General features: G+C 34.4%; 1 protein-coding gene across 2 annotated transcripts in view; it reads left to right on the plus strand.

The window, feature by feature from the left end:
* The window catches only part of Klhl1 (kelch like family member 1), a 350,430-nt gene that overhangs the window by 115,814 nt on the left and 209,588 nt on the right, over window positions 1-25,028 (plus strand). The window contains exons 2-3 of one of the 2 annotated variants that reach the window (XM_028756561.1): window positions 7,814-7,996; window positions 21,694-21,830. In XM_028756561.1, coding sequence (XP_028612394.1) covers window positions 7,814-7,996; window positions 21,694-21,830 — 320 coding nt within the window. The remainder of the gene's footprint in view (window positions 1-7,813; window positions 7,997-21,693; window positions 21,831-25,028) is intronic. The other variant, XM_028756563.1, reaches the window with a different exon arrangement.

Raw genomic sequence — 25,028 nt, forward strand, 5'->3', positions numbered from 1 at the left:
AAAAAAAAAAAAAAAAAAAAAAAAAAAAAAAAAAAAAAAAAACAAAGCTTTAAATGGCTTGAAGGCAGGTTCTTGCTTGCTAAAATAAGTAAGGCAGACCCACTTGGCAGAAGCCATTTATAAAGCAGATCTCTGTCTTTATCTTTTCTGATAATTGCCCATCCAGAAAAGTTTCTGGTAGACCTCCAATTGTCTCTGCCTTGTGATAGGACTGCATTTGAAAAATAGTCTATAAATATTACCAGGATACATGGCTTGGTTTTAAACAATTTAATATGACAACGATAAGACAGTGCTACTCCTATGCTTATGATATGTTATATTACATTCCATTCTAAATTAAAATCACTCTAGAGAATCTATACATTGCATTCCTGTATTAAATTATTAAGTAGAAGAAATCAATGAGGGAGAGAATCTGGGTGGTTTTCATGGTCTATGGGCACTTCTGTATGTTGAATGGATCCTGTAAAATCTCAGAATGCTTCCTAAGAATTGAATATGTTTTCTAGACAAAATTGGCAAGAGGTCTTAGCCTTCAGTTAATTAGATATAAAAGAATTTGTTTGATAAGCTTTTTTAATGTATATGTTGAGGCTTTCATAGTCTAGGTTTATCTACATTACCCAACACTTTATTGCAGTTTTATGAATTCCTTATTAGGGGATGCAGATCATTTATAGATTTTTAGCTAAACTAGATTTCAGACTTTTAAAGCTTATAGATGCATATTTATTATTTTCTCTCAGAGGCTGAAACAGCAAGGATGGCGTCTAAAATGGTCTATAACAAGTCCTCTGTGTATATGCTGTGACTTTTAACTTCATGTTCTTATGATACTCCTAACAGTGGGACAGGGTATATTTCTAACTCCTTTGCCTGTTCTTGGGACTCTTTTTTCCTCCTACTGGATTGCCTTGTCCAACATTGATATGAGCACTTTGCCTTGGCTTGCAATATCTTATTTTCTCATGTGGACATCAAATCACATCAAAAGTCCAAGTCCTCTCTTGAACTTCCACTCTTTTCTGTAGAGGAAACAAAGAGGAGGAAGAGTTGAGGGAGAGGGTATGTTGTGTGAAGGGAGGGGAAACTGTAGTTGTAATGTTTTGTTTGAGAGAAAAATTTATTTCCAATAGAAAGAAAGAAAACTTATACAGTATCTCAGAATTTGTTAAGATGTAACATTATTTCATAATGATGGAGTGAATTATTATATAAACTTTCCAGACAAATCCAGAGTCACTTTTAGGTATATCCTTTGATAGAATGCTAAAGTGAGACAATGATACAATGCTGATCTGTGTGTGTGTGTGTGTAATTGTATGCTTAATTAAAGCTGAATGACAAAGAGGATTACCCTAATAGAAGCCAAATAAATAATAAAAAGTAATAACTGGATCTTTTAATTGTCCACAGGTTATCTTCCCTGAGATTCAACAAATAATACAGGCTAGTATTCCTAAATGGAGAAGTATTTTCATCAGGAGGAAGAAGCGATTTGGCTGACATCTTACAAATAAATTCAATGTCAAAATCAATGTAACTGTTCTCTGAATTAACTTAAGTAACTTTGGGAAGTAGCACAATAAAGAGTAACCCAACTCAGATTTCTAGACACACACACACACACACACACCCTGAAGCACACAAAAGGCACACATGTGGCACACCTATGCACATTCATGCATGCACACACAGACACACATACAATACTTTTGTATTTAAAAGGGTCTGCTAAATAGTAATTCAATTGTATTCTACATGCTATGCTTGAATCTCCTAATCAACTTGGTACTTCAGACAAATGCATATAAAATAGGCAAACTCCCTCTCAATTTCCAGATAATGAGAGCTATGCTATAAAACTTTAAAATGTATACATTACTTATTTTCAGATATGTTATAATAAATAAAAACCTAGTTGGCTTTAAATACGTACAAGTTAAACTTAAAAATCTATAAAAGCAACCAAAATATATGTGTTTTTTACCTCCAAAAATATTATTCAAAAACATTTCTGTCCTACCTGTGTGTATGTGTTTATATCTTAATACACTTGATAAAAAGTGCTATATAAAGTTCCCATTATGTAAAATAAAATTGTTCCCAGAAGCACATTTAATGACTACCTTCATTTCACTCTCATCTAAGTATCAACACCTGGTGCTTGAACTTTATCCACTATAATATTTTGCAGATTCTAGCTCCTCTCCTGGGGCTAATAAGTTATTTCTGAATCAGTGTGTTGAGCATGGCTTACTATTTATTTTTAACACTCTCTCACATTTTATTACTGATGCAACAATCATGTTTTCACTATTCCAAATTACATTATTATGTGAGTTGTCCATAGAGTCATTTAAATTTCATTTCTTTTGCTTACCATTTTATTTATGAATTTTAATATTTCATGATTATGGGTTAGTTATTTTAATTAAAATTATACCCACCTATAAGGCAAAATTTAAACAGTGTAAATTAAACTGTTTTCATTTCCTGAAGTATATGCTAAGATTGTAGGGATCAACAGAGTGAAGTTTTCACTAAATATTTCTACCTTTTACTATATTCAGCTTTTGCACCAAGAACTATTTTAATATTCATTTTCCTATTATTTAATATTATAAGAATATTCTTTAATATTTAATGTATTTTTCTTCAGTACTGGACCTGACACTATACTCGAATTAAAATGGAGGCTATTATTTGAAAATCAACTTATCCAGATGTTCGAGACTTTTATTATTATCTTATGTATGTATTCTAGTTTTGTTACTGTCTTGTTTGAAATAAGATTACACTGCCACTGGCTGGAGAATTAGATAAACAGTTAGGAGGTCTTACTATATTTCTAAATGACCTAAATTTTGCTTCCAGATTTGATATAGCAGCTCACAAACTTCTGTAGCTTTAGTTCTGGGGATGCAACTTCTCTCCCTATTGTGAGTATCTGTAATCATGTGTATATAACCACATGTATATGAATGCATGTAGAATAAATTAAAAATCTAAAATAGCATAGATGTTTATTGAAAATATTTTACTACTCTTAGTATCTGTGTCAATTTCTGTATTTCAATCAGTATATTTCTATCCATCTAGCTATCAATTTTTCTCCCTATAAACTCAGTTAATTATAATTTTTCAAGTTCTTAAACGTTATCTTCTGGATAAAATAAAACTTAAAATATCAGAATACTTAAAATAGATAAGCATTTATTTTAAACAATTTTTTCATTTCAGCAATGATATGAGAATTATATGTATTACTAAGTAATATTAGAATGCTTGGTGACTTACTTATTTTTTTAAATTCCATTTTTCTTTAGCCTTCTTACTCTCAAGTTTTAATGCTTTTTTGATGTACCACATGAGAGAGAGAGAGAGAGAGAGAGAGAGAGAGAGATGGAAACAGAGAGAGAGAGAGTGAGAGAGATGGAAACAGAGAGAGAGAGAGTGAGAGAGAGAGAGGGAGGGAGGGAGAATTTTGAATAATTTATTATTTTCAAAACATACCCAACAAAATATTTAACATATATGTAAATATGCAGAAGAGTACATTGTATGCAATTATTTTATTCTTCTCTATGAATTAAAACATTGCATTTGGTGTGAAACAATGGAAATTAATAGCACATTTATTTATAAAGTACTCTTTATATACTAAACAGTGAGTTAGGTATTAGTATTTAAATTTTGTTGACTGTTATATTAGTATTAACCACTTCTATAATGAATTGTTGTGTTAAGTAAACTTTATAAAACATTCAAAGGTACTAATTAAACTATGGTAAATAACACAGTAAAAGAGTGGGTTAGGCATTAGTATTTAAATTTAGTTGATTGCTACATTAGTATTAACTTTCTCCGTAGCTGACTCTTGTGTTCTATAAAACTTATAAAACATCCAAAGCTAACTAATAAAACAAACAATGGTAAATAACACATTCAAAGCATATAAATTGCTTATCAAATACCAAATGTCAGTCTTTAAAACAATCATATGAGTAACATTGTATAGACTGAGTATGTTGTACTTATGTATTTGAGAACATGTGTGTGTGTGTGTTTGTGTATACATATATATGTATATGAATTTGAAAAAGAATAAGGAGAGGTGTGTGAGGAAAGGGAGCAGAGAAATCATTTTATTATATTGTAATTTCAGAAATAAAAAGAAATAATTAAAATATACTTAACTCATATAATAACTCATATATTTCTCATCCACTAAACACTTGCTGAACTCCTTAAGTATTCTCCTTCCCATAGTTGTAGTTAAAACATACTTGCAACACGCTAGGAAAATGCTAACTCTACTATTCACAAATAGTAAGAGTTCTGAAATTAGCGATATGTAAATTTAATATCTTCAGAAGCTACACATATGTATCTTTTCAGTAAGGTCAAGTAAAACCTGTATCAATTTACATAGAGGGTAATTTCACAGATCCCACACCTAGGCTAAGAGCTGCAGGTAATAAATAGTTGATAAGGACAATCACTTTCCTTCAGGCATTGACCTCCCTTTCCTTTCTCTTTCCCCCACCCCACATACACACTAGTAATAACTACAGAAGAAAATTAAGGAAAGTTAAATGGTAAGAGAACTCAACTATCAGTGGTTTTAGGTTTGCTTCAAGAGTCAAAAAGAGACTTTAATGAAACAGCTCTTTCAAGACAAATGTTTATGAAATAAATTAGGTTATATTTTTAATAGCATGAATAATTTATGCTATAGCTCAAGAATTGTTTTAATTTTTAAGTATGCAATGATGATTTTCTCATGAATTAAATTTGAAACAATTTTACAATTTCATTTTTAAAGATTATATTTATTACATTTTCTAATGTTTTTACCTCAGTTATAATAAAGGTTAAAAATTAAAATATTCATTCATTCTATTAAAAACACTTTCATGTGTTATTTTATTATAAAGTCTTAAAGATTTAAACTTGAAATATTAGAGTTTAATATGAAAAATTGACCAAAGCACCTTTTTTAATACTTAGAGGAAACATGTTTAAAGATATACTATGTATTTTCTAAAGGTTTAAAGTTTTACTTAACACATTGTAATCTTTGATTTTTAATGGGAAGGAAACACAGCAATGAATACGAGGTGTTCTGGTCTGGAAAGCTCATTCTTATATCTCATCCTGGATCAAAGGTTGATGTACATTAATCCTACCCAAGTTTGAGATTAGGAAAAGATTTATGAGATTTGTACAAGAGAAAATCATATTGAACCAACACAACCATTTATCTGACAGTTCGAAGACCTTGAAGAACATGACTTATTCTGAGACGTGTAGAAAAAAAATCAAAATGTGAAAAATTTTAGAAAACTAAAAATCTAGATGAAAATTATTACAGGAATAATGTTATGACCCCCAGCCTTTCCACTCTGTCCTTATTTTTTATTGTTTTATATTTTCTTAATATAGAGAATGGCATACATATTTACAAAGAAAGTTGGTTATTTCCACCCCATATTTTCCTCCAAATATTACAACACTACACAGCATAATCATTACTATTGTTTTGTATTTTATTTAATTCACTCACAACATTTCCCTTTTTCTGTCCTTACATATCGTGGTATGGGACCATCCACTCCAACATTTACTAGTGGCTACAACTTTTAAAACACAAACAAACAAACAAACAACAACAACAACCATGATTTTCTTTTTACCTCTACCATGTCAACTGCGAATAGGTCATCAGTATGGACTGGGATCTTAAGATCTATGTCTAGAAAATAGCTAGCATCTGTTACACAATTTATTTAATAGCATAGTTACCATTACTTAGGTTACTTGATAAAACTTAGTAAGTTGTTTCTTGATATCATTCACAAAAATATGAAACCTTCACTAAGCATGAAACTTTCGCACTAAAGCATTTCATTAAACTGCTAGATCAGTTTTGATAAAAGGTTGCCGCTGGAACCATTTTCTCAGTTCTGTTTCAAACAAAGCTGGAGTTTTTCTGCAGGGTTATTTTTAATATCCTCAACTTTATGCATGAGTCATGAATTGTAAACACAAAACTAGAAATGTCAGGATTTCATTGGAGACTTTTATAATGTATTCCTGACTCAGTGTTCTTTGCTACCTCTGATCTTATAGTATGATGCTGCTACACTGACCTATGCTCCTTGCAGTGAGTTTTGTGAATGTCTATACCACGTGTTTATTGTGGAAATATATTGCTGTGCTACCTCCATGTACCTGATTATCAGAACATGTCCCGAATCATGATACTGCTATGGGGCAAAAACTTGAAAGACAAACATAGCATAACTTGTACTATTTTCAAATATTTAAAAGGAGACATGAAAAATCTCTGAAAACAGTAATATTATTGTAGAACCTCTCAGAGGACAGCCACCCTAGGTTCCTATCTGTAAGCACAACAGAGTATCATTAATAGTGTCAGGGATTGGTGCTTGCCCATGGGATTAATTTCAACATCAACCAGTTATTGGTTGGCCATGCCTTCAGTACCTGCTCTGTTTTTGTCTCTACATTTATTTCATATGGGACAAATTTTGGGTTGAACGTTTTGTGTGTAGATTGGTGCCCTTATCCCTCCTGGGGTTTCTACCTGGCTACAGGAGCCTCTTCAGGTTCCATGTCCCCACTGTTAGGCATCCTGGCTACGATCACCCAGGTTGAGTCCTTGGAGCCTCCCTAATTCCACGTCACTGGGACTCATGAGAGATTGCACCCACACCCTACCCCTGGGAGCAGCAGATTTACATTCATTCTCCTATGCTTCTGTACATCTCTCCTGTCTCTTCTCACACCTGATCTTGCCCCTTATTTCCTTCTCTCTCCCCTCTCTCACCCACTTCCCTCCCTCTCTCTGCTTCCTATGAATATTTCATTCCCTCTACTAAGTGGAATTCAAGCATCCTCACTTGGGACTTCCTTCTTGTTTAACTTCTTTATGTCTATGGGGTATATCCTGTATCGTTGGTATTCAGTACACTTTGGCTATTATCCAATAATCAATGAGTACATATCATATATGTCTTTCGGGTCTGGGTTATCTCATCCAGGATGATATTTTCTAGTTCTAATCATTTGCCCATAAAATTCATAATGTCCTTGTTTTTAATCGCTGAATATTATTCCATTGTGTAAATGAAGCACAATTTCTGTATCGATAGTTTGGTTGAGGGATATCTGCATTATTTGCAGTTTATGGGTATTAGAATAAAGCTGCCAACAGAGCTAACTAATCTGGATGCCTGGGAGCTCTTAGAGACTGAGCCACCAACCAAAGGATATACAGGAGCTAGTACAAGGTCTCTGGCACATATGTAGCAAGTATGTACCTCAGTCTCCATGTGAGAACCCCAACAAGTGAAAAGGAGGGTCTCCCTAAAGCTGTAACTTGACCTTGATATCCATTCCACAACAGAGCTGTTTTGTCTGGCCTCCAAGGGAGAAGGTATGCCTAATCTGGCAGAAACTTGATGCACCAGGATAGGAGATTATACAGGGAACCCACCCTCTCAGGGAAGAAGAGGAGGATTCAGGAAGGACTCTGTGAGCAGAGAACTGCGAGCTGGGATAGTATTTTGGATGTGAATATGTGCATAGATAGATAGATAGATAGATAGATAGATAGATAGATAGATAGACAGATAGAAATAGATATTTTTGATTATTTGTTTTCCATGATAATGTATGTAAAAAATCAAAGCTTCCAAAAATGGTAAAGCTAGACATAAGTTTCTGGACCATTACTGACACTTTATAAACATCATCTTTCTGTTGTGTGTGTGATTTACAGGTTGACAGCGACCACTCATTCATTGACACCTCAAAGTGATTTGGACTCCAGTAGTTCTGAAGAATTCTATCAAGCTGTTCACCATGCTGAGCAATCATTTCGAAAGATGGAGAGTTATTTAAAGCAACAGCAGCTCTGTGATGTCATCCTGATAGTTGGGAATCGAAAGATACCTGCTCATAGGTATGGGAGTGTCAACATTGCAGTTGTGTATCCATATTTTAAAACCAATAGACTAGTTTTTAGACTGCAGAATTTGCTAGCACTATAATAAATAGAATTATGATTTCTTGACATCTTGAGTTGCTGTTGCTCTATTACTTTACATTCAGAGGAAAATTAGCATTTCACTTTAATAATTTAATGACTAATAAAACAAATCTAAAGGTTTAAAATAATTATTCTTATAACTCCTTTAATACTCCATATATTATATGCTTTAGTAATTAACTCTCAGTTACCAATAACTCATTGATGTCACATTGAGAAAACAAATTACAGCACTTTCAATTGGGGTGATTTAACCAAAAGCCAGTCTAGATTTGAATTCTCTGCTTGATGATACCGGTGTTGTCCATCCTCTCTCTGTTGCATTAGTCTGTGAATCTGTGCCTACTAGAAAAAAAAAAATCGGTTGTCTCCTGAATTTTTCTGCACCTGTGACTTTGTCTCCTCTTGTGTATGTCTAACATGTGACTGTGTGTCTGCCCCTCACAATGGGTTTTACTCCTACTGTACTAAACAACATAAAGTGTGTTCCATAGGGAAGGAATGGGACACTTTATAGAAATGTTTACTGTCTCCAACTCATCCTACCTGACACAGGAAACAAACATCATTGTTTATCAACCAATATTCATAAATGTTGCATCAATTATGGTAGATTCTAGAAAGCTGCTTTCAACATCTATATTTGATGTTTTGAGCAAAAATATACATCTATCATCTTGTTTAGGGCATGGAAGAATAAATAAAGTATGATTACAGCTACACATTAGCTTATGTTGTAAAAACTGACTACATGTATTCTTAGATAAGTAAGGTTAGTTGTTCCATTGTTTATTTTTTTTCATTGTCTTTGCTTTGTTTTCTATTTTTTTATTGGATATTTTTATTTACATTTCAAATGTTATCCCCTTTCCCAATTCCCCCCTGGAAATCCCCTATCTCATCCCCTCTCCCCTGCTTCTATGAGGGTGTATCCTCCTACTCCCACCCACCATGCCCTGGCATTCCTGTACACTGAGGCAGAAGCTTTCACAGGACCAAGGGTCTCTCTTCCCAATGATGTCTAACAAGGCCATCCTCTGCTACATATGTGGCTAGAACAATGGGTTCCTCCATGTGTACTCTTTGGATGGTGGTTTAGTCCCTCAGAGTTCTGAGGTGTCTAGTTGCTTGACACTATTGTTCTTCCAATGGGTAGCAAACCCCTTCAGCTATTTCAGTCCTTTCTCTAACTCCTCCATTGCGGACCCCTTGCTCAGTCCAATGGTTGGATGCAAGCATCTGCTTCTGTATTTGTCAGGCTCTGGCAGAGCCTCTTTGGAGACAGCTATATCTGGCTTCTATCAACAAGGTTCCATCATTTTCTTTTTGTTGTTGTTATTTTTTTCTTTTGGATATTTTATTTATTTGCAATACAGATGTCATCCCCTTTCCCCATTCCCTCTCCCACTTTATGCTTTTTCTTAAAGTCACATTATACAAACACTGAGTACAGAGGAGGAGAAGGCTTGTGAGTATCAACTTTCTTTAGGATACATTATTAACTGTGGATGTGAGAATGAAAAAAGTGCCAGTCTCTTGTAGATATTTTCAGAGTACTGCACCATTACAGATAACTTTGGACAATATTAACTATTTTTATCTGATTTCTACTGACACAAAAGAAACTATAACAAACATGCTTAATATCTGGAATTAGATATTTTATTCTACCATTTGTTTAAACAATTCAGGTTATTGCAAAAAAATTATTAGTTTAAGTTTGAAATTAACATTGACATTTTATACTTACATTTATGTAATATCAGCTTTTAGCACAAAAATTATATAAATGTATTTAAGGAGAATACCTCCACACATTATTTGCATAGTTCACACTAATAATTCTACTTCCATGAACTCTACATGATATTATATTGTTACAGATGGATTTACTGTAAGTTTACATTAAAAGTTACAATAATTTTAAAATTAAAGTAATTTAAACATAATTAAAATAATTAAAAATTATAATAATGAACATGTATCTTATCTTTCTCATCATAATATTTTATACATTATACCATACTATTTACATGTTACCACATTATATTATAAAATTTGGGCGAATTTAAAGTATACAAGAAGTATACTTATAATACACATGTATTATAAGCAAATAATTCATAATTGAATCTTAATATTAATGGGGAAACTGAACATAACTTCATGTAGATAGCAAGAGAATGAAGTGTCTTACTTTTAGATTTCCTTGATTATATTGTTAATAAAATAGGTAATTTACCTATGTGTTAAAATATTTTCAATAATTTTCCTATATATTAAATTTAATCAGTATTATGTGTATAATATATATTTATAAGTTATCAATACATATTACATGTCAATCCATTATAGTTATATTCTTCAGAATTCAATTTATTCTTACTTAATATGACTAAATTTACTTAAATTTGATCATAAATTCATTAATTAGTGATGTTTATATTTGCTTAAAAACACATATCTCAAATATTATATTCATATACTGTGGGTGGTAACATTCAGGGAGCAGATTTCTAGAGACGTTCTAGGTGTATTTTTCATATTCTGGTGACTGAAGTGTATGGTGTCTATAGCAACAGAAACTTACCTTCAAAGTCCAGGAAGCAACCGATGACAATGATCAGTATAATATATGGAAGTTTCTAACTTTATGGCCACAATTATTAATCCATATCTAAAACGTCATGTTTTTGGTTGAATATAATCTATTACAAGTCTTATTTTATTTAAGTGGAAACCTCTGAAAAAATAATTGGAAACATTTGAAAAAATAATTAAGCAGACTGAGCAGGTTATACTTACAATATACATCCATACTCATACAGGCTTACACAAATAAATGAATGAATGAATAAATAAGTAAATAAAGATAGGTGGATAGATAAAGATAATGTATCTTTGAATTTCTTTTTACTTACTTTACATTCTGATAACTGCCCCTCCTCTCTCCCCTTCCCATGATCCTTCTACCCACTCCCCTCACCTACTCTTAGTCTTTCTGTGGAGTTCCTATTTCCTTCAGAGCCTAAAATCCTTCCCCTAACTCTTCCATAAGAGTCTCAGAACTCTATTCTTTTTTTGGTCTCTGCATCCTTTTGAGTCAGCTGCTGGGTGGAGCCTCTCAGAGGACAGCCATGTAAGCTTCCGGTCTGCAAGGATAGCAGAGTATCATTTCACTAACAGTGTCAGGGATTGGTGCTTACCCATGTGATGTGTCTCAAGTTAGATGAGATATTGTTGGGCCGTTCCCTCTATTCCATCCCCTGCACCTGTATTGTCTACAGGATACATTTTGGGTCAAAAGTTGGAGGGTTGGTGTCCCTATAGTTCCTTGGGTTTCCTGCCTGACTACAGGAAGTTACTTCGTCAGATTCCGTATCCCCAATGCTGTGAGTCACAGCTAATGTCTCCCACTGATTCTTTGTCACCTTCCTTATCAAAAGTCTATGTCATATCCTGGAAATGTCCCCCATGTCCACACCCCCAACAGTTTCAGATTTCTGTTCATTCTCATAGCCATCTCTACATTTCTCTTTTCACTTCCCACACCTGACCCTTAACCTTTCCCAAACCCCTCATCCTCTCTCCCTTCCAGTTCTCTTCCATTGTCTGATTCCTATAACAATTTATCCCTTCTAACTGAGATTCAAGTATCCTTGCTTGAGCTTTCCTTCTGGTTTAGCTTCATGGGTTGCCTGTATCTTAAGGCTAATATTCACTTATAAGTGAATATATACTATGCATGTTCTTTTGCTACTGGCTTACCTTACTCAAAATGATATTCTCAAGTTCAATCCATCTGCCTGCAAAATTCATAATATCTCTGTTCTTAATAGATGAACACTATTCTATTGTGTTAGATGTACCATGTCTTCTTTAACCATTCTTTAGTTGAGGGATATATAGGTTGTTTCCAGAGTCAGACTATTATGAATAAAGCTGCTATGAACATAGCTGAGTAAGTGTCTTATAGAAAGGCGGACCATCTTTTGGGTATATGCCCAGGAGAGATATAGATGGGTCTTGTGGTAGAATTACTCCCATTTTCCCAGAAAGCCTGCCAAATTGATTTCCAGAGTGGTTGTGTCCATTTTTAAATGGGGTTATTTGTGTTGCTGGTGTTGAATTCTTTGTAAATTTTGGATATTAGCCTTAGTCAGATGTAGGGTTGGTGAAGATCCTATGCCAGCCATTTTGTCTCATTGACAGTGTCCTTTACACTATTGCTCTGTAGTACAGCTTGAGGTCAGGGATGGTGATTCCTCCCAATGCTATTTTATTTTTCAGGATTGTTTTGGCTATCCTGGTTTTTGGTTTATCTGTATGAATTTGAGAATTGATGTTTCAAGGTTTATAAAAATCAGCTATGATGATTGAGAACTTTTCTATGTAGAGCAGTCTAGGTTGGCATCTCTGGTTTTTCAGAGATTTCAAGATATATGTCCAGGCTCTTCTAGTGTTTAGAGTTTCTGTTAAGACAGGCATAATTCTCAGATGTCTACCATTGTATGTTACCTGGGCCCTTTTCCTTGCCACTTTTAATATTCTTTCTTGTGTTTTTGATTATTATGTGGAGGGAGGATATTCTTTTCTGGTCCAGTCTAATTGGTGTTCTATAAGCTTCTTGTGTGTTTATTGCACCTCTTTCTGTAGGTAAGGAAAGTTTTCTTCTATAAATTTGTTGGGAATAATTTCAGGGCCCCAGAGCTGGGGCTCTTCACTTCCTTCTATTCCTATTGTTCTTAGGTTATGTCTTTTCATGGTATTTCAGATTTCCTAGATGTTTTGTGTGAGAATTTGTTTTTTAGATTTTACATTTTCTTTCAATGAAGTATCAATTTCTTCTATTCTAGCTCCAATGCCCAAGCTTTTCTCATCCATCTCCTGTATTCTTTTGGTGATGCTTACATCTGACTCTGTTCCCTTGATTCTGCTCTCTAAGCTTTCAATCCATCCCCAGGATTTGTGGTTTTGTTATTGCTTCTATTTTCATTTTCATGTATTGCACAGTTTTATTTATTTCCTTCACCTGCTTAACTGTATGTTTCTTTATCTTTAATGGATTTATTCATTTCCTCTTTAAAAGCCTTTGCCACCTATATGAGATTGGATTTAAGGACATTTTCTTCTCCTTCAGTTGTGTTAGGATACCCAAGACTTGCTGTAGTAGTGTAGCTGTGCCCTGAAACTGTCATCCTTCCCTGCCTTTTATTGATTTTTTTCTTCTAGATCCTTTAGCAATTTGGATGGCGTTAGTTCCTGGGTGTTCCTGTTGTAGTAATTATTAAGAGGGGTGTTGTGATGGTTTGTGTATGGCAGGTAGGAAGTGGCACTGTTAGATGTGGCCTTGTAGGAATAGGTATATCATTGTGGCATGGGCTTTAATATCCTAATACTACTTGCCTGGAGATCAGTCTTCTCTTTAAGGCCTGCAGATGAAAATGTAGAAGTCTCAGCTCCTCCTGCCCCATGCCTGTCTGCGTGCTGCCATGCTCCCACCTTGATGATACTGGACTAAATCTCTGAACCTGTAAGCCAGACCCAATTAAATGTCATTTATAAGACTTGGCCATGGTGTCTGTTCACAACAGTAAAACCCTAACTAAGACAGAACTTGGTACTAGGAGTGGGATATTGCTGTGATAGGCTTGATCATGCTTTTGTTTGGAAGAATGTGGATTTGAGGACCTTGGATTTAGAAAGCAGTAGAATGCTTTAAGTAGGGTTTAACGGGATATCCTAGTAGAAACAAGGAAGACTTTGTTTCTGATGGTGACTTGAACTATGCAATCCTGGGTCTAGAAGCTTCAGAGGAGAAGATTTTTACTCTGTGACAGAGAGACTGTTCTTGTGATATTTTGGTGATATTTTGGTGAAGAATGTGGCTACTTTTTGCTGTTATCCACAGAATTATCCTGAGGCTAAGGTAAAGAGACTCTGATTAATTGCATTAACAAAGGTAGTCTCAGAAATGCCCATCATACACTTTATTCTCTGGTTAAGTCTCATGAAGAACATTTTAAACAAGCATAGGATGCTTAGAAAGGGAAAATATAAAATACATGGTTCTAGTATTAAAAAGGAACCAGGAAGTGTAATGGAGATGAATCACTATGTTTTAAGAGATAGCAGATTATTAGAGTGGGACTTTGGGGCATAATAATACCCAGCTAAATTTAGGCCCAGGCATGATTGTACACACCTTTAATCCCAGGAGACAGGCATGCAGATCTCTGAGTTCAAGGTCAATCTATCTAGCAAGTTCCAGGACAGCTAAGTTTAAGCAGTGAAGGAACTGGAAAACAGAAAGCTGGTGATAATGTTATAGAACAATGTCCCATGTTCTAGTCCCAGCAAGCAGTAGAACTCAGCAGTTTCAGCCATGTGGCTCTGGCATTAGAGACAAGAATAGAAAGGGCTACTAGGACAATTGATGCTGGTTAGATGGAGCTAAGAAATTAGTGGGGATTAAGAAGAGACCAGAAACATTGAGGTGAAATCTTCTGGGAAATGTTTTCTGAGAGCACAAAGAAGCTGTGTTCCAGAAATAGCCAAGGTTATACCTCATGCTGCAGCTGTCTTTGGTAATGTGTAAGAAACACCCAGATGGTACTGGTTTTGAAGGCGTGAAGGGGTCAGGAAAACAGCTGAGGCTCAGCATTGTGAGAGACCATGGAAGGCCTTTGGTGAAGGTATAGCTTCAGTTGTAGTTGATAGCCCAGGACTGAAGGGGCCATGCAAATGATTTGAAGCTTGACACCATGAAGAGAGACTATGAGAGGCTACTGGTGAAGCCTAGTTCCAGTAGAAGACTCCAGTGTATTGTAGATGCCAGTACCATGGGATGATCACTAAGAACAGCAGCAGCAGCAGTGGAGTGGACTGATCTGAATATAGATTGCTACTGGGGACAGAGCTGGAGAAGTGACACAAGCACTTGGGAGGAACCCAGAAGATCATGTGTGTATCCAAACATTGAACCAAGAAGCTGTAACATTGATGTTGCCATGGTGACCCCAAGATGTTTGAAATGCCAGAGCCATGGGCTATCTGCTGAGAAAAGCTACTAATGAAGTGGAACCAGCCAAAGAGAAAGAAGTCTGTTGCAGTCAACAAAGATGAAAAAGGAGTTGGAGATCTGAAGTCTACTTTGACATCAGACATGGAGATGCAGAGTTTGGAGTTTGCCCAACTGGTTCCCTGTCTTGCTTTGGGGATTATATTTAAGTGATTGGATGAATCTCAGAAGAGACCTTGAAATTTGTACTTTTAACAATATTGAGACTGCTATAAACTATGGGGACTTTGGAAGTTGGACTGGATGTATTTAGCATAATGGCATGTTTAGTTATGGTACCCATAGACTCATATGTTTGAACAAGCCTATGGGGGCGGCTAGGGATTGGAATGTGATGATCTATATATGCTTGGGCTAGGGAGGAAAACTATTAGGTATGACCATGTTGAAATCGGTGTACCACTGTGGGTGTGGGCTTTGATACCCTAGTCCTAGCTTTCTGGAGGTCAGTATTCTCTTATAAGCCTGCAGATGAAGGTCCAGAAAGCTCTGTTCCTCCTACACCATGCCTGCCTAGCTACCATGCTCCTGTTTTGATGATAACTAGAATAATTATCTGAACCTGTAAAGCCAGCAACAATTAAATGTTTTCTTTATATGACTTGACATGGTTATGGTATCTGTACACAGCAGTAAACTTCAGTGGTCACGTCAGTGGTCCTGTTTCAGTAACCCTCTGATAGGTATTTTTGTGATGTATGCTTCCAGTTCAGCAGATCTGTATGGTTCAGGATCTGTAGGTCTGATGAACGTGGGCAGAGAGTGACTAGAGAATGAAGATTCGTTGGGGATAACAGGCTTCACAGGGCATGTTGGGGTACCTCACTGAGCAGGAACATTATGTAAGGAATGGAAGCTAACCTGTATATTTCAGGCTCTGCAGGTCAGATGAAGGTGGGTGGAGAGGTAGAGAGAGAGCTGTGTCTTTCAATGCCTGAGAGAGGGTGTATATGGGAGTATTTCAAGGAATAAATTATATTATTATATTTAAATTTCAACACTTATTTTAAAAATACTCATGTTATTCATGGTTTGGTATTATTTAAAACCCTAAAGCAAACAATCATGGGGAATGAATATATATATATATTTGAAATTCTAAAACAAACAATCATGGGGAATTAATCTATATAATTATATATATATGAAATTTATTATACCAATTGAAATGATTGTATGATTTTATGTTTATTGTTTATTGTTTATCAGAAAGTCTATGTTCAAGTATGTACCATAAACACTGAAAAAAGCTTATTTATCGAGAACAGAGACTAAAGATAAAAATGAAGCATTAGTTGTCATGTCCTTAAAAGTAACCAATTTAGGTGTCATTGCTTGAAATAATTTGCAATAATTTTGTGAAATACAAGTTAAATGATGAATGAATACAATGATTATGTTTTACCAGAATTTAAAGAAAATAATTCTGGGGTCTGAAATCTTAGTTCTTTTTGGGTTTTGTTTGTTTGTTTGTTTGTTGAGACACGGTTTCTCTGTTTAGCCCTAGCTGTCCTGGACCTCACTCTGTAGACCAGTCTGGCCTCGAACTCAGAAATTCAACTGCCTCTGCCTCCCATGTTATGGGATTAAAGACATGTACCACCATTGTCCAGCTTGAAATCTTAGTTTTCTGGTTGTATCAGGTTGTGTTTTCTTTAAACCCTCATCAAGACATAAAATTGAGAAAAAGATTTGTCTGAGAGATCTTGAATAGCAATAAAAATATTTGGATTTGAAATACTATGTATAATTAATTAAAAACTAATGCAGGTTTTTGAGGGGAAAAAATGATGGTCTTGGTTGTATAGCTGGCACTGTTTGATAAAACTTGAATATTTCTAAAATAAAATAGAAATCTTTATTTTCTCAATTTTTTAAAAATATTATAAAGTGACAAACCAAAGGCATGTAAAGTTTTAATTGCACCTGATATACATTTGATAATTGGTAACAGTAGACTCCAAACTCCAAAAACATGGGTATGTGTGTCATCTCTCTTGAAAACACACAGGAGTATCATAACCCAGAAGACTATCTTGCAAACATGTTAGAACATGTTATATAGTGACCAAGAAGAGCATAAAAGTAAGCACAGAAGAAAATATCAGACGGTCAGTGAAGCTAGAGCATTACTGTATGCCAGAAATGGAGACTGTGTGAAGATAAAGAGGAGAGGGGAGAGATACTACATAGACTGGCCTGGCAACACCAGAGCACAGAAAGCATGAGTTCAAGCCTGTGTATAAACTGCTTTTAGAAAAAACAAAAGTTGGCAAGGGAAGAGGAACGAATGAATCAAGGATTAAACCTTGACTTCCTCAGGTTCCTAGGGAGATATAGGACTTGTTTGATGCACATAGACATACTGTGCTTCACAGAGGAAGCATTTTAGGCCGTGATGTAGTAGTATTGGTTACTATTAGCTCCACTACTGGTCTAGAGGTGAGGATCCTATTGACAGATGGGGAGCATGGGGCCTTCTAGTGCAAGGGCCTTCTTGGACCAATGAAGCCTTTAGGAAGAAGTGTCCTTTCCCTTTGTCTTATGTTAATACTGATTCAGAATGTCTGGGCCTTATAAGGAGGACACAGACCTAAAACAAACTAAAAGACAAGTTTGTGTTCTATTTAACATAGGGAAAGAAGTGACAGAAAACTTCCATGCCATCTGGAAGAACCCTAATGGCACAATAGCAGTTGGAAATAAGACAGTGTGAATGTAAGAAAATTACAGGCAGTCCATTGAATTTAGTATAAAGACAGCCAAATGCTGGTAGAACTTTTGGCCAATGTATTACTTTTTCTTTTATAACAGGAACTGCAGTAGCACAGTAAAATGTAACGCCATCATACAAATTATTAAAGCAGTGCTAAAAAAGCAATTTTGCAAAAATGAATATTAAAGCAAAGCACAGAAATCCATATTAGTCTACAGCAAACGATAGGTCACAAGTAGAAGGAAAAAAAGTCACTGAATAAGAGGTAAAGCTAAGGTAAAATAAAGTCTACAAGTCTCTAACTTAAATAAAAGTAGGTTTAAAAAGTGGGAGGTTGACAGTGTCAAACACCATAATAAATTGAAGTGGAATATAGGAATCTTTAATAGATTTAGAACTGCATTTTACTGACCCAAAATAGAGATTTTTCCTAAGTGGCTGCATTTACTCACTGAATCAGTTTTTGCTCCAGCTTTCCCTACATTAACTGAAGCTACATATGCATGTATAAAGATGTTAACTTTTGCCAAATATTAAATCTAAATTCTATTTCAAATCATTTGTGTCACTAAATCTAAATGCAAAATTAATCTTTTCACACTGCTATGACTTAGCTGGCAGCATTTTCCTAGAGCTCATTCAGATTTTATTCAATGATTCAGACTTGCACAATGTAGGTCACATAATCTTTTGCTCTTCAAAATGTGACCATCCTGTAATACCAACTTAGTGTGTAAGAACAAGCTGGTTTAATTTACATTCAGATACTGGCTCCTTGAGGGATGTCTAAACTGATGTTTATGGAGACAATTACTATTCATCACCTGAAGTTTATGGAGACATTTACTACTTCACACTTTGATAAAACTGATTATTTTCTGCTCATTTTTTCTTTGACTTACAGTGAATATTTTAATATTTCTATGCTTTTTTAATGAAATTAAAATTATTTACTAGTATAGATATTATTTTATGTAAATATGTACCATACGTAAATATGTTTTGCATATATATTTAACTATGTACTACATATATGCTTGACTTTGTGAAAATTTGGAAGAGGTCATCATATTCCATAAAAATGATTTAAAGATAATTATGAGCTGTCTAGTGAATGGTAGCAGTCAAATCCATTTCCTCTGAAAGAGCAGCCAGTATTTTTAACTGCTGAGCTATCTCTCTAGCTGATATTTCTATTTATTATTTGTTATTAGTTTGTAACTAGGTCAATTTATTTATCACCCTGATTAAGCATCCCAAAAATTAAGAAAGCAGGTATGAGCACCTTTGCCTGGCTTTAAGTTTATAAAAGAAACAATGAAAAATGTTCAAAATTTTTTTGTTATATTGGCATATAAAAATAGCAAATGAAGTATTTCCATTGACTGGAAAACGAGGTGCTGTTTATGCAATAAAAGAAAACTTAAACGATAGAGAACCCTTGAATTTTTAAAACACATTTTGTTAGACACAATAGGGAATGAATTGGAGGAAGAGATGAGATTAGCAATACAGTTTGTGATCTTTGCCTTGAAATGGTCAATCTTACTAGCAATACAGTTTGTGATCTTTGCCTTGAAATGGTCAATCTTACTATTACCTAAGTTCAGAAATTAAACTGAAAGTAACTATGGATTACCACACAGACACACACACACATATAAATACAGGTTTGTCATTTTTCCTTGAAGAAAACGTGTGTTCGTGTGTGTGTGTGTATGTGTGTGTAGCACTGTAAAAATGATGCAAATCCTAAGAAAAATCTAAAATAATTATAAATAAATGCTACATTACACCATAAAGTTTGAAAACCAATTTTCTACTAAAACTAATAAATTCTGGATGATAATTAAGTACTGTCTTTTCTTCATAAATGAATGAAATAAATTTACTATTCTCCACTAACTAAAAATATTTTATGATTTATTGTAGATGAAACTAGAAAAAAATTATAATAAATGAAAGCCAGGAATACCTTTGTCCTCAGAGGTACACTAAAATAAGCCTAAAGAAAACATTTTTTACTATTGATAGGAAATTGATGATTTAAAGAGAAATAATAAATATTAGAAATAAGAGAAAATATGTGTTTATTACCAATTATACATCATATATTTAAATCCTTGTTGAAGTGAAGATAAGCAAGAAATTATCATATTGTAATTTCATATAATGTGCATCAAATGGTACTAATGTATTTGATGACCATTTAGTGTTGGTTAAACTAGGAAATCATGAAGTCATATAATAGTCAAGAGTAATGTGAGCTCAGTTTTAATGGCTTATTGGGTTCTATTTATATTATACTTTCAAAAGATATATTTCATTATTTATTTTATTTTTAATTTATTCCTGTGCAACAATTTCATGATTCAATTATATGGTATTCATATATTCATGAACTATTCATTTTTCATAACCCTGTATTTTCCTTTCCTACCCTTGCTTATTCTGTTCGTTTAAAAATTTTATTATTATTATTATCATTTAATCTTTTTTTACAGTCCAGTCTTTATCCCCTTCCCGATCTGCCCACCAAATGTTCCTCATCCCATTACTCCTCTCCAGTCTCCAAGACAATGTCTCCATCAATCCCATCCACAATCCAAAAGGCCTCCCCACTCCCTTGGGCCTCAAGTCTCTTGAGGGTTAGGTGGTGCTTCTCTCACTGAGGCCAGACCCAGCATTCCTCTGCTGTGTATATGTCAAGGGTATGGTACCTGGTTGGTGACTCAGAGTCAGAGATCTTGGTGTCTAGTTCACCTAGACTCATGCCTTCCTTTTCTGTCCTCTCTTCTCCTCTCCTGTCCTCTCCTGTCCTTCCTGTCCAGTCCTGTCCTGTCCTGTCCTCTCCTTTCCTCTTCTCTTCTCTTCTTTTCTTTCTTTTTTTTTTAAGCCCAGTTTAGGGATCTGTAGCTGCTGTGCACTCTTGGTTGCAACAGCAGTTCCATATATAAAAGAAAGCCTTTAATAACACTACTCTCCTCTGTAGGTTCTCTCTGTTTTAATTTCTTTATTGATTATTTGTGATTCTTCACACCAAGCCCCTGAGTGATACTCATCTTGTCCTATCATATCCAACTCTCTCCTCCCCAATGAAAGAAAACAAACAAACCAAACCAAACAAATAAACAAAAAATAAAAATAAAACTTATTGCTGTGTAAACTTCAATGCGTCACAGTGTTTCACACTATACCTTTGTATTCTTTCCTCTACCTCCTCTAAAACATCCCAGTATCCTCAGAAGAGGTTAGTTATATCCAGAATCCAAGCAGTATAGAACAAATGACTGTTTCTTCTCCAGAAGCCTACATTGCTTTGAAGAATATAAATATTTGGAAGGATGTATGCTAGCTAGAAAAAAAAAAAAAGGACCTGTCAGTTCCAGGTTCAGACTCTGTGTATCCAAAATTCACATCTTTCTGGTTTGTTTTGTTTTGTTCGTTTGTTTGTTTATACATCATTGTTAGAACATCTAATTTTGATGGGCAAACCAGGAGAATGGCAAGAGAGAGTATTTTTTTTCTGATGCTCCTGAAAATCTCTGGTAAATAATACACCACCTGCCAATGGTTTAAAAAACGTATTACTTCTTGGAATATCAGGTTTTACCAATGCAGGGCACCTCTGTTTAAACATGTTTTTTCATCATCATCATTATAATTATTGTTATTATTTTTTAAATTTAAATTATAAATTTAGAACTTGATCAAATTGCTGATGGTCGATTCATTGTTCTACATCATGTCTGCTGAACTCAGTGTTGTGTGCTTTATGTGCATTTCCTAAAATAGAACCTGTGCCTCTTTCAGGCTTGTTCTGAGTTCTGTCTCTGACTATTTTGCTGCCATGTTTACAAGTGATGTCTGTGAAGCCAAGCAAGAAGAGATCAAGATGGAAGGCATAGACCCTAATGCACTCTGGGATCTTGTGCAATTTGCATATACAGGTACAGTAAAATAATTATGTTGTCATATTGATATCATGTTTATTTTAATACTGGTTTTAGGTTTTTGAAATCTAGAAAAATCAACTGAAATTTTATCATTAAATATTTAGTTACAGGCTTCATACTGGGGAAAAGTTGGTCTGAATATTTAGTGAAATCACAAATGTATAAAGATATTTATTTTTGTATTTTTCACACAATAATTACCAGGATTAAATACACGAATTAAATTAGTATTTGTATGGAATGAAGTTAAAATGAAATAGAGAGTTAATCATTAAATACATAGTTGGCCAAAATATTAATCATATAAAAAGATTCTCTTTAGAAATATGAGTTAATAAGATAATTCTCATTTTTCTTATTGGGTTATTTAATGTTAAAAATTTTCATGATGATTATATCAATTTTACAACTGAGCTGAAAGGGACAATAATGATAAATAGAATTTGGAGACTCATTAGCCTTGGAGATTTAAAAAGGTTTTCTAAATTACTATATTTATATATTCCTTCGGACATTATGTTATTTGAATATACATAGTGTTGTAAATTTTGTCAAACATGTGCAATTCTGAGCTATACCACAGGAGAATGACTTAACAAATAAGCTGGCTCTTTCCTCTCATGAAGATCAATTATTTTAGGATACATAGAGTTACAAGGGAAAAAAAAAGGATTATTGTCTTAAAAGAAATATATAAAGAAATGATGAAACACATGAACCTTGCACATAGAATTTAATTTTAGCTTCAGCTATGTGATGTAAAATCAGACATTTCTTGTCTCAGTAATTTAAACTATGGTTAAACACAGCCAAATTTTCACTATAAAATCTAAGACTTTTTGAAAGCTATTGTAATTGTAGAAAAAGACCTTGGTTCAGTCTGAGGATAAATGGATTGAATTAAGGGAGCAGGCTTTTAAGCCTTGAGAGGAGGAAGAAAGCACACTAACTCCTTTTATTGTCTGTTTAGGTTAGCAGAGAAAACGCCATCTTTGCATATCTTTGCTGTTGAGGGTAGTCTCAATACTTACCAATTCCCTAAAGGCTGAGTTTCAAGGCACTGAGAAAAATGCTTTCAGAATATAAAACTGGAACAAGGTTTCGAAAACACATCACAAAGAAACAGAAAAAATGTATGTGAAATTCTAAATATACTGAGATAAATGATTTTAGTAAAGTTAAGGTCTATAAGTATTAAAACGACTGTGTAAAACTTTCTCAAATGGAGAAGACTATTCAGAATGTCACAATTTAATTACAATCTGTTTTTACCTCTAAACTAGTTAGTCATAGACAACAATCTTATCAGTGAAGCACTGATATGGTGTGATTCTCAAAACCACCTCAAACCCCATGAATGTCTGGTTACTGGTGGATTCTGGGGGGACTGTCTCCACTTTGACACACACACACACACACACACACACACACACACACACACATATATATATATATATATATATATATATATATATATACTATTTTAGATGTTCCCACTAATGACAGATGAGCTCACCAGTCTCCAGTGGATGCTTCAAAGACTGATGGTCCCATATATAGTTCCCATTAAAGTTATCGAGTCACAAAGAAGAATAGAGATGAGAAGGAAGCTTACAAAGAGGAGGGAGTGTTGATAATAAAGGAGGAAGACAGGAGTGTAAGGGTGTAAGAGGAACCAGAATTAATTTTATAACTGTATGAATTTTTTAAATAGAGAAACTAATAAATGTTGTTTTTAAATTCATATTCTGTTTTTCTAGAATGAGGGAAGAGTACTAGAGCTAATATTTTAGGAATGCTTCCAAAAAGAGCAAAGCACAGTGCCCATATACAGTTTCCATGTCCTGGCCAACTTACCTTTGCATAGAGCAAAACTAGGCCAAAGACACTCCCTATCTTGTTATACAAGGTTAGATGTTGTTTCAGAAATTCCTGCTGAGAGTGATGACCCAAATATGGCTCTACATTTAGAGGAAAGTAAGAATAGAAATCTAACTCCCAGTTGCAATGCTACTTTGATCTTTCCCCCAAGCATACTTGTACTGTGGCCTTTGCCTATTCGAAACAGTTATATTAGGAGACTGATGTATTTCCAATTGTATATTTACATAAGTTTTCTAGATAAGCAATAAATGTACATGGTAATACTACTGCACGTGTAGGAATGATATCAATTATACACTTGGCTTTGTTGCATGCAATGTAAAACAACAATAGAAAAAGGCAAGTGTTCATTTCTACAAATAAAAAAGACTATAAGATTTCTACACATGTCTAATTACAGGCTATCTTCCTGATCTAGATGACTACTTTGAAAAGACTTAAAATAATTACATTCCTCCGAAAGAAAGAGCCAGTAAGAAAATAAAACAGCGGTGCTTGAGAATCTTTTCTTTAACTTTTTCCTTCCCATTGCGTGCTACCCAAAGGGGGTCTTGAACTGGTTCATTTGCTTTGCCAGTTAAGTAATAAAAAGAATGTCAAAATCTGGAACATGACAGGTAGCTATAGAGAAAACGTAAATAAAAACAGAATCATCAGTTGAAGAAAGGCTTCTATTAGGGTTGAGAAAAGACATAGAGCAGGAAATAAAGATGAAGGCCCTACACAAAGCAGAAGGGGATACCCTAAATTCAAATCCTAGCTTTCTACTGAGTGCTAGTGGTCTTTTTAATCTCTTAGGTGGGTTTCCTCATGTAATTTAGGTTTGGCCAATTTCAAGAAAGACAGGATACTGACTGGCCCACAACTGTTTGACAAATATGTCCTGATCAGGGCTTGAACTATTTGAGCCAGCCTATCAACAAGATTCTTACTGACAAACAACCACAAGACCTTTGCTTACATCAGCTTTAAAGTTTCTAGTCTCATATCCACAATTTGAAGAAGAAGCTGAGAGTCTTGGAAGTTCATTGTCTTTAATGCCTAATCATACCTCCTCTCCCTGTATGCCCTTGTCTTTGAACAATGTAGTTTTTAACAATTGTAGAGTTTGAAAACCTTCAATATGGAGAAAGAAAAGCTATCTTCCAGGCTGCATTCAGCTGATGAATTGCAAAGTGTGGGAAACACCTTCCCTGCTTATTGGCTATATTAAGGACATAAATGAGAAACAATTGAATCAAAAGTTAGAAACTATCAGCAAAAAATAAATAAACAACAGTGATATGATTTGTTCTGTCAGCTATGAAC

This window comes from Grammomys surdaster, unplaced genomic scaffold, assembly GCF_004785775.1.
Source record: "Grammomys surdaster isolate TR1022 unplaced genomic scaffold, NIH_TR_1.0 126124, whole genome shotgun sequence".
NCBI lineage: Eukaryota > Metazoa > Chordata > Mammalia > Rodentia > Muridae > Grammomys > Grammomys surdaster.